General features: G+C 35.1%; 1 protein-coding gene across 1 annotated transcript in view; it reads left to right on the forward strand.

The window, feature by feature from the left end:
* Positions 1–1,377: 1,377 nt before the first annotated feature.
* Positions 1,378–19,108, forward strand: part of SLC36A4 (solute carrier family 36 member 4) — a 43,209-nt gene continuing 25,478 nt past the window's right edge. The window contains exons 1-6 of the mRNA XM_016158711.2: positions 1,378–1,565; positions 11,626–11,731; positions 12,800–12,890; positions 14,079–14,167; positions 15,256–15,351; positions 17,180–17,264. Of these exons, the coding sequence (XP_016014197.1) occupies positions 1,514–1,565; positions 11,626–11,731; positions 12,800–12,890; positions 14,079–14,167; positions 15,256–15,351; positions 17,180–17,264 (519 nt within the window). The 5' untranslated portion in view covers positions 1,378–1,513. The remainder of the gene's footprint in view (positions 1,566–11,625; positions 11,732–12,799; positions 12,891–14,078; positions 14,168–15,255; positions 15,352–17,179; positions 17,265–19,108) is intronic.

Below are 19,108 nucleotides of genomic sequence, written 5' to 3' on the forward strand. Positions count from 1 at the left end.
CCTGCCTCAGCTAGGCTTCCATTATAAGTCAGGCCTTTCTTCCTTCCACACTGCCAGATCTGCTTTTCCTGAGATTGGAGGACAATGACTTTTAATCCCTTTTAACATTCAAAGGATAATGCTCTTTCAAGACACTGTCCCAGGTGTTCTCATTATAATAGGTGGTTTTATGGGCAATTACCTGTCTGGTGCCTATCTTCTTTCCCACTGATCTCAGACCAGGTGCCCTACGCCAACACATATTAGGGACGATTCCAGTTATAATCCAGGATAGAGTTCTTTTTTCTCTGTCTCTCCTACATATTTGTTACATGTTATGAACATTTTAAACAAAACCTTTCTTTGGGGTTTGCATGTGTATGCGTGTGAGTAATTGGGGTTGATCTAAAGGAAAACAACAGGTTTTGGCAAACCATCAATACCACTAATGAAACCTATAAAGGATGCAACAGGAGGAAAGATATAGACGTTATGTAACTGTGTACTTTTTTAATCTTGTAATTTTAAATATTTAACACCACCACCACCACATAGTTACATCAGTGATCCTAGAAATTAGACACTCCTCACCCCCTAAGAAGATACCACTGAAATGGCAACAACAAAAAAATGTTGTCTGGTGTCTTCACTTTAAAGAACTATGAAACAACAACAAAATGAAAGCAATTTCAAAATTAAAATACTTTTCTTTTCTATCCAAGAGTTTGCTTCATCCATTTGATTCTATTTATTGGCACCCACCTGAGAGCCCCAGCACCAGACAGAATTCCATCTTTGCCAGTTACCAGTTTACTATCCTTGGACAAGTTACTTAGCTCTGTGTACCTTAATTCCCTCATCTATAAAATGGATATAAACATTAGAATTATCTCACGGATTTGTCATCAGAATTAAATAAGACAACGCATGTATAGTGCTTAAGAGTATCTGACACCGCTTCAGTGTAATTACTCTTAACCTTAATTTCCTTTCAGCATCGCGGTTAACTTCAAATGTCTTTGAAGGGCATAGAAAAATCCTTAAAATGAAACTTTGGCTAAATTCTACCCGTGTGCATCGTATTATTTTTAGATAGAGGCATGAGAATACCGATAACCAAGGAGTAGTCAGAACTCCAACAAGGATACGGGCAAATCCCCTCCTACTTTTCATTCTCCAAGGTGCCTTATAGAATTCAAATTTAAGTTCGTGGTCATCTTTAAAGACACTCCCCAGGGAGTTGATAGGGCTGGGTCTCTGCCAGCTCTAAGCTCCCCTCGCGGGGGTCCGCTCCCACTAGCGCCTCCCTCCGCCAGCGCCGTCTGCGCCCCAGGCGCGCCCCTCGCGCGTCGGCGCCTCCGCGGGGCCGGCCCGCCCCACTGCGCATGCTCCTGGGCGCACGGGCCGGGTGTGTCGCGGACGGACGCGGGCGCCACGCAGGTCGGCTCGACTGGGGAGGCCTCGGTCTGACGCGGGCCACGCAGCGGCGGGAGAGCGCGCACCGGGGCGGCGGCGTCCTGGAGACCCCCGAGAGATGGAAGCGGCGGCGCCGGCGGCGGCCGAGGCGGCGGGGCGCGAGGAGCTAGGTGGGTGCTGCGTGCGGGCAGGGGTGCGGGCCGACGTGGAGCGGGGCTGCGCGTCGGCGGGATGCGCCGAGGCTCCGGGCCTGAGCTCGGCCTTGGCCGCGGAGGCGACTGCGGGCGCCTGGGCCGCCGCTGACCTCATCCGGGTTTGAGTTGCTCGCCCCTCTAGACAGGAAGAGACGCCGGTGTTTTCTTGTTGTCGAGGGGTTTTGGGGTCAAGGCTCAAGGTACTGTGATCTGGCACGGGTTTGAATTTAAAACCCAGTAAAGAACACCTTAGGACTTTTGGGGTGAGCCAAGACTCGGGAGGTGACTGACTTCGAAGTGAGGGTCAACAGGGTGTCAGAATAGGGGTGAGTGGGTGTGTATGTGTGTGGTCAACGAAGAGAGGACTTGAACCTATGTAGATTTAAGGGAAGAGATTCTTATTTGAGCCCATCTGAGGATATTGCCCGAGAGCAGAGTTCCAAGAAGCCTTAGCATAGTGCTCTAAATGTAGGCAAAAGAAGGGATGTTTATATAGGCAGGAGGACAAAGAACAAGATAGTATGCACCAGCAGTTTTAGTTACATACACCCAAGGATTAACAGTATACATCAGGTGGGGAGAATATACAGATGAGGTAGGGTCGTTAAGCATCTGGAGTCCGAGAACGGTGGGAAGGGGTCGGGAAGCGATTATTTACTTTTTTGTGAGGTTGTAAGAAAGAACAGACACTGCTTTCTATAATCATCTGTCTATTTAATTGGAACTGTTTGAAAGTATACGTGGCTAGCCCCACGGAAGGCCTTGGTTGGAAATTTACCGTTTGTTCTCTCTCTCTCTCTCTCTCTCTCTCTCTCTCTCTCTCTCTCTCTCTCTCTCTCTCTCTCTCTCTCTCTGTGCATGTGTGTGTGTGTGTTGGGGGGGGTGTGGTGCACTGTGTGTACATTTCAAAGGCAAGCCAGAGAATGTAAAGTATTGTTTATAGTTTCCCCGCTGTCAAAGGAAAACAAAAGTGAGGATCAGGGTAGTAATATTTTCCACCACCTTCCCCCCCCCCCCGCCTTATATGCATTATATTTATAAATATTTTTAATTTGAAGCTAAATGATTTAAAAAGTTGAGCTTCAAAGAAATACTTTATTATAGTAACTGTTTAGTTGGCATTCCTATACTGATTTGCAGGGCACTTCAATTTGATTTCTTTCAAGTCATAATAATGATAGAAATCAACTGCATCTTTTTGACTGTTTACTGTGGGTCACATAGTGTGCTAAGTTAGCTTTACATATGCATTATCTCCTTTAATCCTCACAACAATGGGATGAGGTAGATGGTATTCCTATTTTATAAACAGTAGTTTAAGCTCATTACTGGCAGAACCCAGAATTTGAACCCAGTTTTATCTGTTTTAAATTCATTACGAACCCGTCTAGGTGAGAATGTGGGGAAGTGTGCATTCTCATGTATTGTTGGTAAGAGCAGTATATTTATCCTTAAAAATGCACCAAAATGCACCCAGCAATTTCACTTCTAGAAATATTTTTCAAAGAAATAAGTCATGTAATAGGTACTTATATCAGAGGTGTTCATTACATTCTTTATAATAGAGAAAAGCTGGTAACTATCTAAATGTTCAATTAAAATTGTTTAGATAAACTGTGGCATGACCATATAGCCATATATTGAATAGCCTTTTAATTTTTAAACAGTTATATCCTTTTATTAATTCAACATATTTATTGATCTGCTCCCATGTGCCAGACACTGTTTTAGACACTTGGGATACATCTGTGAACAAAACATCAAGATTCCTGCTTTCATGGAGATTATATTTGAGTAAGAGGAAGCAGACAGTAAACAGCAAAGACAATAATTAGTTAATTACATAGCACATTAGGTGAAAAGTGCTGTGGGGGAAAAAAGAGCAGAGTAAGGGAAAGCAGGAGCGAGGGTGGAGGCTGGGTAGTTTATAAGATTTTATAAAGTGGGCAGGATGGACCTTATCGAAAAGGTGAGATGTGAGTAAAGACTTGGAAGAAATGAGGTAATTAGTCAAGTGGATATCTGGAGAAAGATCATTCCAGGCAGAGAAGGAACAACTAGAGTAAAGAAAAATAACAAGGCAGCCAAGGTGGCTGAAGTAGGAGGATCAAGGAGGTGACAAGGCCAGATTATGTAGGGTCTTGGAGGTCATGTAAAGACTTTGGCTTCTACTCCGAGAGGAATGATTACAGTGGCTGCTTTGCTAAGAATAGAATATAAGGGAGAAAAGTGGAAGCAGTAGGATATTTCAGCAATTCAGGAAAGAGATTTACATGTCCTTCACAGCAGTATGGGAGTAGCAGTGGGAGTGGACAGAAATGGTTAGACTCTGGATGTATTTTGAAAATAGAACCAAAATTATTTCCTAATAGATTGGACGAAGGTGAGAGTGAAACAGAGGAGACAAGGATGACCACAGGGACCTGAAATTACCATCAACTGAGATGTCACAGTGGTTTTATAATAGGTGTTTGATATTCGTAACATTCTTTGACGTTTCTCTCTTCAAGAGAAGGAACTTAATTTTCTTCTCTTTGAGTTGCGGGCTGGATTTTGTAACTTGCTTCTAATGAATAGATTATGGTGGAAGTGAAAATGTGTGACTTCAAAGCTAGGTCCTAATTCGCATTGTGCCTTGCTCCCTTTTGGATTCACTCACTCGTGGGGAAGCCAGCTACCATGTTGTGAGACTACTTAAGCAGGTGTGAAGAAGGGCCCATGTTGCATGAAATCGAGGCCTCCTGACAACAGCCATAAATTGTTAACCAGCACAGAAGGGTAAAGCCACAGGAGGAGCAGGTTTGGTGGTAAAGATCAGAAGTTCAGTTTGGGGACTGTTAAGTTGAGAATCTGTTAGACATGAAAGTGCAGATGTTGAGTAAATAATTGGATTATGTCTAGAGTTATTGAAGATCTGGTCTGGAGATAGAAATTTGGAAGTCATCAGCATATAGATAGTATTTAAAGCCATGCAAGTTTATTACTTCTTTTTTACACTTTCCAGAGAAAGACACAAAAAGGTATGCATGATCTCCTTGTCCATCTATATCCTTGTTAATTTGTTAACATTTTGATATATTTTCTTTCATTTTTATTTAACTGTAAAACATCATTGCAGTCATACTGTGATTATCCAGCTTTTTCCTCTTTTATTCAAACTTCAAAACCATAATATAACATTAACGTAATGCTTTTAGAGTAGATGTGCTGTACTTGATTTAGCAATTTCCTGATTGTTGCACATTTAGGTTGTTTCCAAATTTTCAACGTAAATAATATTTCAATTAAAGTTTTTGTGCAGAAATCCTTTTTTACCTATACTAGCTTGTCAGAAGTGGAATTATTAGGTGAAAATGGTATAAACATTTTTAAGATTTTAATACGTATTGCTAAATTGATGTGATTTTTTAAACTTCTGACTAAAATTAGAACTTTAGGTTGATTGTGGTTTAGGAAATTGAGGTTGAAATAATTGGACAATATAAGACAGCATATAAGCACTGCCTAATTTAAGAATGTTCCCGTTGTATGCACTATTAATGTATCCATATGGTGTATAATGTATGGTGTATACTATTGATTGAAGCTAGTGTTTATTTATAATTTTTCCATTTGTAAATAGAAAAAATTAGGTCTAGGTAGTTTGATATCTATTCATTGCTTAATAGTATTTTGTAAAGCATTGTTAATTCTTACCTGTAGTAGTAACATAGCATTTTTCAGAGCTTCCCAGTTCAGCACTTCGCCAAAAATTAACGCAAGACATTGTCAAATAATAGACTTTGGTGAAATGTAAATTGGATTTTGTAATTTGTAATTACTTTCTGTGAGTGTTCTGATTTTATTTCACATGTTTTACTTGTTAAAACTTTTACAATGTTAGGTTTTTAAGTATTTGTCTCCTCCACTACTCTCTGTTTCCTTCTGGATGACGTGTTTTGCTTATCTTTGCATACTCAATATTATAGCACAGTTTATAGCTCATAAATGCTCAAGATTATTATTAATTATTAGTGAATTAATTTCTTATCAAAAATTTATATTTAAAAGTCCTATACAATAGCATAATTTGCTTCTGATATATCTAAGATATCATACTATATCATTATATATAATAGCATAATTTGCTTCTAATATATCATCGCTTCTAATATATCTTATATAATGATATATTAGAAGAAAACTAGTAGTTATTGATTGCTTATTTTGTGCCAAGGGCTAGGTTCTATGCTGCAAATACTTTGTTTTATTTCATCATAAAACCTCTGTGAGGTAGAAGTTATTACTCTCATTTTACACATGAAGAGATAACCCTGGTTAAAATATAAATCAGATCATGTCGCTCCTCTGCAGTAAACTATTTTTGTGTTGTCAGGTATTTTAGCCTTTAGCCACATGTGCATTTGAAATGTGGTTTGTTCAAATTAAAATATGCTGTAAATGTAAAATACACACTGAATTTCCAAGACTGAACATGAAAAATAGAGTGTAAAATCTTGTAAATAATATTTTATGTTGATTACATGTCGAAATAATATTTTAGATATATTAGGTAACATAAAATTTATTATTAAAATTAATTTCACCAGTTGCCTTTTTCCTTTTTTAAGAAATGTGGTTACTGGAAGTTTTTAAATTATGTTTGTGGCTCACATTCTATTTGTTGGTCAAACCAGCCTTAGTGGCGTTCATGTCCCACAGAATAGTCTACAAAACTGTGTACCCTCCTGCTCTGTTACTCTCTGATCTCCTCTCCTAATGCTTTCCCCCTTGTTCTCTCCTGTCTGGCCACTTTGGCCTCCCTCCTGCCAGGCTCACCTGGTCCGCTGCATCCTCAGAGCTTTTGCCTTTGTCGTTCCCACTGCCTGATTGCTTTTCTCCAAGATATTTACATTGTTCACTCTCCCTCCTTCATGTCTTCTTTAAAAATCCCACTTTCTGTGAGGCCTACTTTGGCTCTCCTATCTAAAATTACAGGCTCTCCCTCCCATTCCTTATTTTTTTCTTAACATTAGCATGCTCTCTATTTTACTTCTCTCATTTGTCTTTTTCCCTCACTAGAATTTGGGCTCCATGAGGACAGGAGTTTTTGTTAGTTTCAGTAATTGCTTTATTCCCAGCATCTAATAGTACCTGACACATATTGGGGCTCCATTAATATTTGTGAAACTGAATTGAAAATGATTGCAACCACTTTTATTGAATATATTCAGTCAGGAGGCATAGACCTTTTATGAAGTGAGGCCATTGTCAGTAAATATTGGTCAGTAAATAATGGTGACAGTCCATTAATAGAGGCTCTTGAGAAGGGCCAGAAACTAATACAATTTGTGAGAGGACTTTTATCTCTGCACCAGCCCCTGGTGTATGCTCTGCCTGCAATACTGATGTGCATAAAAGCCATCTTAGTCCTTTCCATCCTTCTCACTAGCAAATCAAAAGGTAAGCCATCAGAATCTGTTGAACCCAGAAAAGCAACTCGTGTGTCTTAGCTCAGGCTGACTAACAGCTCTCTTCCCGGTTTACAAGTGGTAGTCTTCGTAGTGTGTCCTCTTCTGGTGGGGAGAGAGCTCTGTACTCTTGCTCTTATAGGACACCAATCCTATCCTGGGGCTCCACCCTCATGACTTTATCTAAACCTGACTACCTCCCAAAGGCCCCGTCTCCTAATACTAATACGTTGGGGTTTAACATTTCAATGGATAAATTTTGAAGGGCAGGAACATTCAGTCCATAACATCCTGCTAACTACTTCTTTCTGGTTTCCTGGTTTTCAATACGGGAGAGGTGCCAGGAAAGCAGATGAACACAAATTCTTTACCCCATGTTTCTCTGACAGGGAATGAGCACTCAGAGTGAGCAAGGGGAAGAGTAGTAGGAGATGAGATCAGAGAGGTAACAATGACAGGATGATGTGAAATAACCAAGGGAAGGAAGGCTATAATAGTGGCGATGGGTGCTGCGTTTCTTGAAGCTGAGCTAGAAACTGCTCACGAGAAAGAGATTGTGGTTTTGACTACACTAATTTGAAAACTTTAATCTTTTGCTTACAATTTTAAATGTCTGTTGTACCAAATTCAATGAAGGCTTTGATCATTTATTTTCAGTTACCTTTGCCAACTTCCTCCTTGATTTTAAAATATTAGTGGATCCCTAGTATTCTTTCTTCAGCTCTGTTCTTCTTACAATCTCTAAGTGACCTCATCTTGCCTTTTGGCTCTAATTATTTACTACTTACATTCCGATGTAATTCTCAAACCTTTAGCCCAGAATTCTTTCCTCTCCAGACCATGTTTCTAACTGCTCATTCAGGATAATCTCTCAAAGTACATGATTTAAAAGTTGAGCTCATATTTCCTCCTTAACATGCTGCTTTTTCTTTCATGCACTTATTCATTTGTTGAGCATCTACCGTGTTTCAGATACTAAGGATGCACTATAGACAGATCAGACAGTCCTGTCACTTGATAGAGAATGCAGGCAAGTAAAATAGGCCTTTACAATACAATGTGTCAAGCACTATTATAGGGAGGTTGTAGGATGCAATGGGAACACCTAGGAGAGAGACTTAAGCTAGGCTTGGAGTTAAGGAAAATACTGAGAAGGTTTATCTAAACTGACACTTTATGGATGAGTAAGAAATATAGTAATTCGACAAAGTTGGAAAGAAAGAAAAATTTGTTTGAGGAGGGAATAGAGTATGTGAAGGTCAGAAGCAAGAGAAAGGGAGAATGCCCTATGAACCTGAAAACAGCTAGGAACTACAATCCAGGAACAGATCCTTCTTCTCTTAGCCTTCAGAAGGAAACAACCCTACTAACACCTTGATTTTGGGCTTCCAGCCTCCAGAACTGGGAGCTAATAAATTTCTGTTGTTTAAGCCATCCACTTTGTAGTAATTTGTTATAGCAGCTCTAGCAAACTAATACAATAGTTTGTTAAGATAAAGTACCAATTCACTTTGAAATGAACATTATTTATAATATTAATAGATTTATAAAGTAAATATGAGGTAGTGCATATCCCAGTAGACCTAATACTGGGAAACACTTAATTTACTTAATTTTCACTGTGCACAGGTCTAGGCTGAGCCACTTTTGATATTGGAGAACAATAAACAAGGAGATCCTACAAAATAATCTGTGGAGAATGTCTTAAAAATTAAAGGGTTAGAAAAACCACCCAGAGACAAAAGTTGGAGAATTTGAATTATAGACTGTCATCATTAATTTACACCCAGGGATTAAGAACTTTTGATAGTTCAATGGATTTTACTTTATACATATTAGCAACATTTTTAGAGGAAGAATATTTAAATGACAATAGAATATTTTCAGGCTCCTTCCTATGAACACTTAACATGAGGTCTACCCCCTCTTAACAGATTTTTAAGTGTACAATATTATCTATAGGCACAATATTCTACATCAGGTCTCTAGAACTTCTTGCATAACAAATTTGATACATGTTGATGATTAGCAACTCTCTATTTCTCCTTCCCTACAGTTCCTGGTAATCACTATTCTGTTCTCTGCTTTTATGAGTTTGACTTTTAGGTACCTCTTATAGCTGGGGTCGTGCAGTATTTGAACTTCCATGACTGGTTTGTTTCATTTAGCAAAATGTCTTCAAGGTTAATTCATGTTGTTGCATTTTGCAGAATTTCCTTCTTTTTTAAGGCCAATATTTCATTATATGTATATACCTCACTTTCTTTATTCATCTGTTAATGGACATGTAGGTTGTAGTCATATCTTGGATATTGTGAATAACATTGCAATGAATATGGGAGTGCTAATATCTCTTCAGGCTCCTGATTTCATTTCTTTTGGATAAGTACCCAGAAGCGGGATTGCTGGATTATATGGTAATTCTGTTCTTAATTTTTTGAAAAATCTCCATACTGTTTTCCATAGCAGCTGCAATATTTTGCATTGTTATCAGCTCTATCAAGTTTCCATTTCTCCACAACCTCACCAACACTTCATTGTCTTATTCCCCCACTGCCCCCCTGCCCCCCCGGAACGGCCACTCTAACAGGTACGAGCTGATATCTCATTGTGGTTTTGATTTACATTTCCCTGATGATTAGTGACATTGAGCATCCTTTGATATATCTTTTGACCATTTGTATGTCTTCTTTGGAGAAATATCTGTTCAGTCAAATTATTAGGTTTTTTTTTTTTTTTTTTTTTTTTTGCTCTTAAGTTATAGGAGTTCCTTATGTATTTTGGAAATTAATTCCTTATCAGTTATATGGTTTGCAAATATTTTTTCCCATTTTGTAGACTGGCTTTTCACTCTGTTGATTGTTTCCTTTGCTGTGCAGAAGATTTTTAGTTTGATGTAATCTCAGTTGTCTACTTTTGCTTTTTTTGCCTCTGCCTTTGATATAATATTCGTGAAATCATTGTCCAAAACCATTGCCTAAAGCTTTCCTCCTATGTTTTCTCGTAGGAGTTTTATAGTTTTAAGTTTTACATTTAAGTGTTTAATCCATTTTGAGTTGATTTTTGTATATGGTTTTATTTTCTTGCAAATGGATATCCAGTTTTCTCAGTACCATTTGTTAAAGAGACTTTTTTCCCCATGGTGTATTGTTGGCATCCCTGTCAAAGATCAGTTGACCATATGCATAGATATATTTCTGGGCCCTCTATTCCATTGTTCTGTATGTCTGTCTTTATACCAGTATCATACCGTTTTAATTATAAAAGACCCCAGATAGCCAAAACAGACTTGAAAAAGAACAAAGCTGATCATACTTCCCGATTTCAAAATATTTTACAAAAAACATAAAGCCAAAGCATCTCCAGTATCTTAAAGCACAACTTTACTCTTATGAAAAACTGTCATGCTGTTACCAATAGTGCTAGGATAATGGTAGCTGTCCAAATCCTCATCTCTTCAAAAACCTGGTAATTCAACCAGTAGTACAAATAAATCCATTCATGAAATTATCCTTTTAGCATTACTAGGAAACCAAGGATACAAAAACTTCAAACTGTTGCTGCAGCAAGCATGAAGGGTGGGTGGAGGCGGGGCTTCAAAATCTCTGTGAAAAAGAGGAGGCTTGGAAGAAGCACAGTGAAAATCTCCGTCAGAAAGAGAAAGTCTAAAGTGTGAAAAGTCTAGAGGTCAGAAAATATTCTTGTTCTTAGGGTATATAGGGTACAGTGGAATGATAAATGTAACCTCTCAGATAGTTCATAAAAAGTGATATATATTTGAGAGAGAAATAGCATACATGGCAAAATATAAAAAATGGTAAGCCTATAAAAGATTCATAGGAGTTTTGTATTATTGTAAATTTAATGTAAGTTTGAAATTATTCCAAAGTAAAGTTTAAAAAGTTACATGTCTGTCGTTTGTTCTGGACTAAATCATTTAGGTTCCTCCAGTTCCCTGTTAAGTAAATTCATTGTATATATTTGAATGGAACAAACTTTCATGTCTTTAAGATATCCCAAACTTCAGACTTACTAATACATATCAGTCATCTCAATAAATTTTAATTTAGTGAATTTTACTAGAACAAGAGACACAGTGATAACTAGTGTTGCTTTTTCCCCTGAAAGGTGTAAAATTGTGCTAAAAATTGCTAGATAATAGAGCAGATTTTAATACTAAAATTTTAAATATTGGAATGCCTTTATAATTTCCTTGACATATTTAAAAATCTGATTACAGTATGATTTGAAGCTAACAGAGATGACAATTCATTTATTTCTTCATATCTCTCATCCCATAATTTCGTAATTTTCTGTAAACCTCATGTAGACAAAGCAGAAAGTTTTGCATTGAATACTTATGCTTTTCACTTAGCACTGTTTAGTTTAAACAAAATATCCAGAAAATAGTCCAGTTTTTTCTTTTTAAATATGCTTATACTCAGGATATTAATGTGAGTTCATTTAGGGTAGAAATAATAAAGGTAACTACAAGTCGTATGTCCTACTTAAAAAGAATTATTTGTACCAACTTTAAACCAATTTTTAAATTAATAGTGATTTTTTTTGTCTGTTTGTTTTTAAAGATATGGATGTGATGAGGCCCTTAATAAATGAGCAGAATTTTGATGGAACATCAGATGAAGAACATGAGCAAGAGCTCCTACCTGTTCAGAAGCAAGAGGGTATTTCGTAAGTGTTACAGTTTATATGTCTCCTTTTCATTCAGTATATATTTTGTAATCATCTCTTATAGGTGAGGCATTTTATTAGATACTACAGAAGATGCAAAGATGAATAAAACGTCCCCTAGTCTATTTGAGAAAGAAGAAATACATCTAAATTACAGAGCAGTGTATAGGAATTACTACAGTGATGAAACATATCAAATGCTATGGATCTTGAAAGGAGATCTAATTGAGAGGAATAGAAATTTTAAGAGACATGGCTTCTGCAATGGTTAGGAGTTAGATGGTGGGAGGTAGGTAGTAAACCCTTCTGCTGAGTAAATGGTATGGTATGAAACAAAGTCATGGTAGTAGGAAAACAGTGGAACTTTTTAAAACTTTTTATTTTGTCATCATTAATAGATTTGAGTAAGTTCTTATTCCAATAGTAATTTAATGATTAATCAAAATTTTAATTGATCATAAAAGAATAGTATAAACTGAAAAAAATTTTTAAGGAAGCATTTTTGTTTCATCAGTTTAAAATTTTTGCTGTTCTTCTTAGTTTATTTTTTTCTTGATCAAGAGATCTCCTTGGAAACTTTTCTTAGGTGAAATCCTTGAAGGACTTCATGACATCTACAAGTTAATATTTGTCTTACCTGATGATACACATAGTTTTAAAATTTGCATATATTTTCTTTTAATTAACTTCCTCTTAGGTTGATCATAGATCAGATATGGTTAGTGCCATGATTACAAAGTCATTGTCAATAAATTGCTCTGTCTTACCAGCCTATCCATATATAATCTTCAACAGCGTTCTGAATACTATAGCAGCAAAGGGTGTCATGAGAAAATTATCCTTTCTTTATTACTTTAGTATGTACAAAAATACTTTTACTTAAATATCTCTCTTAATCTCTATAATAACTCTATTACAGAGATGGCCCATTTAACTGCTGATTGAAATGTTATTTGATTCCTTGCCTAGATTAATTTTCAGTTTTTTTCCTAATTCTAAAACCATGATCATGTGATTTTAATAGCTTTTGTTCTAAAATGTATAAATGTTACAACTTTTACTTTTCAGTTTTGTACAGACTCTTATGCATCTTCTTAAAGGAAATATCGGAACTGGCCTTTTAGGACTTCCGTTGGCAATAAAAAATGCAGGCATAGTGGTAAGACTTATCATTGTAATCTCTAGTTAAGATACAATTATCAATCTTAATTTACAGCAAAATTCACCACAAGGTAATATCTGGCCTAGTCAGATAAAACATGGTCAAGTGACAGATAATAATTTAGCCATTGTATTGATAAAATTATGTGAACTATGATAATATCTAACAAAAAATGAGAAAATTACTCTTCATTTCTTCTTAATTATTACTTCATATTTTTTGAGCGAAAGATCCTAAAACAGTATTTGGTTGCCCAGGTATGACTTTCAGGAATTTAAGTAGTGTATTCATATCAACAAATATGTTTATAGAGCAGATCATTTGTATTGGTGAAATTTTATAGTATTTTAGAATCAGAATAAAGTATGTAGTCTTCAGATTTAAAGAACAATAGTTAAGGAAAGGAATAACAATATCTTTTGAAAACAAATATTTAAAGTATTGCTAGAACTAATTATTGTAATTACAGAGAATCTTGATAGGGACAATTCACTAATGAAGTAATAAAATTATATTTCTCCATTTTTTATTGGCCAGTTTTCTAAAAAACTGTCATAATTGTCACTTTCTCTGCATTTGACTTTGTTCACCCTAATTTAGAGAAACTTAAACATTTCTGATTATAAAAATAAGCTTTGGTAATATTTTGTGTACATCTTAATCCAGACATCACTTTGATTTTAGTAATAAATACTTGAAATTTTTTTATGTACCACTCTTTTAAATAGTAATTTTATAGGCACAGTTCCCCACACATAGTAAGCGCTCAACAAGCAATGTACAGAAGTGGATTGCTCACAACCCCATATTGATACAGCATATATTTTTTAAATAATTTAGAGATAATGATGCGTAGTTGCATATCATTATTTTGGTGGGACACCGACAGTGATAGACTGCCGTCTCATGTTAATATGCTGCTGTGGTCTATCTTACTTTGTTTCATAGCTGTATTCATAGGTTTAGATAGCCAAGTTGATAAGATGGAATCATATGTAATTGTCTTAAATATTACTAAAATTCTGTCTTTTTTTTTAGCTTTTCATTATGCAAATGGCTATTTAATCATTTGTCCAACAAATATTTATTCATTGCAAATGAGTAATCTGTTGTTTAATTGCTTATAAGGCAACTTAATTTTTGTTAAATTTTAATATTTAAACCTTATAATTTTTTCCCCTACAGCTTGGACCAATCAGCCTTGTGTTTATAGGAATTATTTCTGTTCATTGTATGCACATTTTGGTACGTTGCAGTCACTTTCTATGTCAGAGGTAAATGTGAATTTGTTAAGTCTATTTATTTATTTTAAAGCTGTGTAGTTATTGAAAGTATCCGATAGTCATATTTCTATTGTGTTTTGCAGCTAGCAGTTGTAGTTCCTATAATCAGTTATAAAGACAAGTCTAAGATAATGAATGTGGAATAAAGTAGCATTTCACATGATTGAAATCTGGTCAGAATATATTCTTTTAAAATATAACCTTATTAGTGAAATCTGGTCAGACTATATTTACTTCTTTTGAGATATAGCCTTGTTAGTGAAATAGAGTGGTTTCTTTTTGTGTAAATGAAGAAAATCAGGAAAGGTATAGAGGGAAATGGAGGCAGCAGTACTGCTTTTAGTTATAGTGTAATAGTCTTCAGTTTATTAGTAATTAATTTTGGGGTAGAATGACTTTGGTGCTCTTTGCCGATTAGGTCACTTGGTAGATAGTAAAAGAATATTCTTTTTTCTTTATATTTGTATCATGAAATGCTTCTACTGGACAATGGACCAACTTTTTAAAAAATAAATATTACCTATCCTAGTAAACTAATACTGTACTCCTAACTGTTGTTAAATGTTCTTAAAACTGGGGAAGTTATTCATGATCTTTAAAGAACATGTATACTTGGAAAAGAAGTGGGAGTGAGGACGTGGGGAAATAATACCTACCTCATGGGGCTATTTTAATATGGTAGTTTATGTGAAAATATATTGTAAAGCCCTGTAGAGATGTATTAAATAGTGATATTCTATGAATGGAATAATAGAGGCATGAACAATGTAATTGATGTTTTTAGGTAATTGAAATATTTAAATCAGTGAAGAACAAATATGTTTTTTGAATCCTACAAATATATAACTTTAACAGTAGGTAACAACTAATATATTGGTAATAAGGACAGATATAAAATTTTTCAATTTCATGAGACATACTTTAAGAGTATGCAGATCTTGAAATTTCAGAAACTCCTCTGTCAGAGCATAGCCTCATATTCATTAAGTCCCATTTATTTGCTGTTCTTTTCGAGGGGAGGATTTATGGACCGACTTAATTTTTTTTTTTTACTTTGCATGTATGTCATTAAACTACAGATTTAAAAAATCAACATTAGGTTATAGTGACACTGTGAGTTTTGCTATGGAAGTAAGTCCTTGGAGTTGTCTTCAAAAGCAGGCAGCATGGGGACGGTAAGTACTTGCTATGTTATTAATATCTGGTTATTTAAATTACATTAATTTTTAAGTAATTTAATCTGACAAGATACATGAATAGAAGTTACATTTATACTTTTCTAAGTATAAAAGTTTGATAAAATTGGAGGATGAAACAATCTTTAGAGTTAGGCAGATCTCAATGCCATTTTTGAGGCCTGGATCAAATTATCAGGGGTTTTTTTCATTATTGTTGTTTTTTGTTTTTTCTTAGTTTTCTCACTATTAGATGAGTGTAATATTACTTACTTCACAGGATTATTATAGTAGTTTAAATGATATTTATAAAGCACTTGGGTAACCTATGGTATAATAATGTTCAATAATTTTTTAAGGAATAGGCAAGAAAAATGTTGTGATCTCATTATTTTAAATAAAACTACTCTTTAGCTGTATGTTCAGTATGTATTTTGGCATACTCTTTATTATCTTGTTTAAATGTAGCATCATTGGTGAACATGGCTAATCAAAGTCACATGAATACAGGACTGAAAAACTAAGCACAGGCAATCAACAAAATGCTGACTGTGGTACAAATGATATGTGCGGTGGAATTTAGAAGAAAAAGAACAATGTTAATGGGGTAGTTTATGGCTAACTATGACCTTTCTGGGGATTTTCAGGAGTTTAGATTTGTTTATGGGCCATTCAGAGTTCCTGATATGCTGAGTAGGAAAAGGAATAAAACAAAGCTTAATGCCATAGGGATTTGCCGCCAGAACTGTACCTTCTTCCTTCTTCTGCCCCAGTCTAGAGGCAACCTTGTCTGTTTTTTCTATCAAGAAGAATGGCAGATGGAAGTGGTTGGAATGATTTTTGCTGGGATGCTAAAATCAAAGATGGATAGAGATCTTAAGGGTATACTTAAATGTAATGCATCTGAGAGAAGAAACTTGGATTCATTTCAGGGTACCAAGATTACTTACAAAACCTCAAAAACCATAGAGAACTGTAGAGCTATGATAAACATAAAGATAGGCAAGGGCTCTTCTAGTTTCAGATGGCAGAGGGAGGATCGGTAGATTTGAAGAACACATTATTTGACAGCTTGACATTGATGGTCAAATAAGAGACTGTAATGAATTAGTGTGTGCTATTTTAGTCACTCGTTGTTTCCAGAACAAAACTGAGAAGTATGGGCTGTATTTTAATAACATGTAGGCAAATTTGTAACTTGAATAACCGCCATACCCAAATAATGCTAATTTGGTAATGTCCTTTCCCTACTTCTGTATACTATTTTAATGTAGCTGGAATTTTCTAGAGTATCTCATTAAAAAATAAAGACAGAGTTAAGCTACTGACGAGGTCTCTAGTGGTATGATTTAGGGCCATGCCCCCAGCCCTCTCCAGTTCCGTATTCTTACTAGTGATTTGGATAGTAGAGTATGCTTGTCATATTTGAAAATGATATGAAGCTGGGAGAACTGAGAAATATATTGGGTTGATCTGATAAAATTTTGAGAAGTAGGAGAAATGTGCTTAATCTAAAAGAAAAATGTTTTCATAGTATTTTATAAGCAGATACTCTTAAACTGTTGAATTTCAGAAATAAATGATGAGAAAATTTTCACCTTTTAACTTAATGGTACGTTCTTTTGCTCAATAATAGTTATAGTGACATACTGATCATACACATATGATTTTTAAATAAAATAAATATTTTAAGTATTTCTAATTTTAAGGAAGTGAAAAGAATATATATATACTGTTATAAAATATTTTAAAATAGTTAAAAAGATAAAATATATGTTGACATTTCAGCAGCTCTTATTGATACTTATTCGTGAGTATCTCTTTACAGGAATGTGGTTGACTTTTTTCTGGTGATAACACAGCTGGGATTCTGTAGTGTTTATATTGTCTTCTTAGCTGAGAATGTGAAACAAGTAAGTATTTTTCTCTAATGAAATTGTTTTCTTCCAATACAATAGTTATTGCATCATTTCCTCTGAGCCATGGTTGAATATGCAAATGTGTTCCTTTCAGTAAATCATGTTCCTTTGTAGATTTTCCGTTAGTCTTCTTTTCTGCAAGGTGGATTCCTGCTATTGTTGGTTTTACTTCTCTTTATTATATCAATGATGCTTGTTCTTTCAGATCAGAATAGGACATCATTTAATAATTCTTAGCTACCTGAAATTTAGATACACAGATGTTTGGGAACATATTCTTTACATTGATGTTTTATAAAGACGTACATAAGGCTTTAGCCAGAGCCTAAAAAGTGAAGTAAAAATGTGGGCATTACTAAAATCCAATAATTACTGCCATTGTCTAAAAAGATACTATGTCCAGAAATATACAGTGTTCTGTAATTCTCTTCATATTTGAATATTTGCTCTAAGAAGTAGTTTGCATTCTTAGTAGAGATGGTCAGTTTGAACAAACATGCAAAGCACTGAAATAAAAAAAGCTTCCCTAGTAAAACAATGCCAAAGCACATTTCTTTATGTGCCTTAACTGTTAGATTGTCTTTACTCTTTTTACGTTACCTCCAGCTCTTTAATTATTAATTTAATTAATATTTATTAATTATCCACATGTGCATGATGCAATAGTAGACATTATGCATTGTCATCTATTTTGTATTTTAATGCAAAATTATGTGAATATGTTTTCTAAAGAACCCCATACATATACATATATTTGACTCACTTTTCTAAGTATAAACTATGCTTTATTTTATATTTAGACCAAGAATTGGCAAACTTTTTCTGTAAAGGGTCAGATAATAAGTATTTTCGGTGTTGCAGGCCATATGATTTCTGTCTCAACTCAGCCGTAGACAACAGTACATAAACAAATGGATATGTATCTGTATTCCAATAAAATTTTATTTGGAAAAATAGGCCAGATTTGGTCTATGGGCCATACTTTGCTAAAGCCACAAACTTAGTTTTTTAATGTTGGAAAGACTCATTGAGTCAAACTCCATTTTATAAATGAGAGAGTTGATGCTTTCATTAGCATTACTCATTATTGATGATGTGCTTATGATTTTACAAGTATTTAATTCCAAAAGTTGCATATTGTTATGACTACAGACTCAATTAAGAGGCTGTTTATTGTCAAGCACTGGTAAGATACCATCTTACTAATCGTAGAATACAGAGGAAATTATGCCTTTCTAGGATTGTGCAGCATGGTAGTACTGTATCTTTTCTATTATCTCCAAATAGAACAACCAACAAGTTTGATTTGAATTCACAAATATTAATAATGCTTTATAATCTTATATTTATAAACTATGACATATTTAATCTTTACAACTGCTCTAATATAAGTACTATGCTCATTTTATGAATGAGGAAACTGAGTTTCACAAAGCATGAGCAATGTGCTAAGTCATATGAATTAGGCTGAAATCTAGGTCTCCGACACAGCTTCCACCCAGCATGTTAATTGTTCATCACTGGACAGAACATTGTTTGATTTTAATTTGTGTATGTGTGTGTGTGTGTGTGTACATAAAGAGTATATAAAATGCATAAAATAAATGTCTATAAACTTAGGATTAGTGACATTCTCCTGTGAAATATTATCAGTTGCTTCCAAAGTTAAATGGAAGAATTTAACTCATTTGCACATATACTAGAAGACCAGGTAGGAAAATGACTCTCTGGGAGCTAAGGAGAATGCCTGTTGTAGATAGAAAGATGAAAGTCCTTTTGAGGCATAAAGAGCAACGTGGAAAAAGATATTCCTAGAGACTCAAAAAAGCCAAAAGCAA

Source organism: Rousettus aegyptiacus, unplaced genomic scaffold (assembly GCF_014176215.1).
Source record: "Rousettus aegyptiacus isolate mRouAeg1 unplaced genomic scaffold, mRouAeg1.p scaffold_m13_p_5, whole genome shotgun sequence".
Classification (NCBI taxonomy): domain Eukaryota; kingdom Metazoa; phylum Chordata; class Mammalia; order Chiroptera; family Pteropodidae; genus Rousettus; species Rousettus aegyptiacus.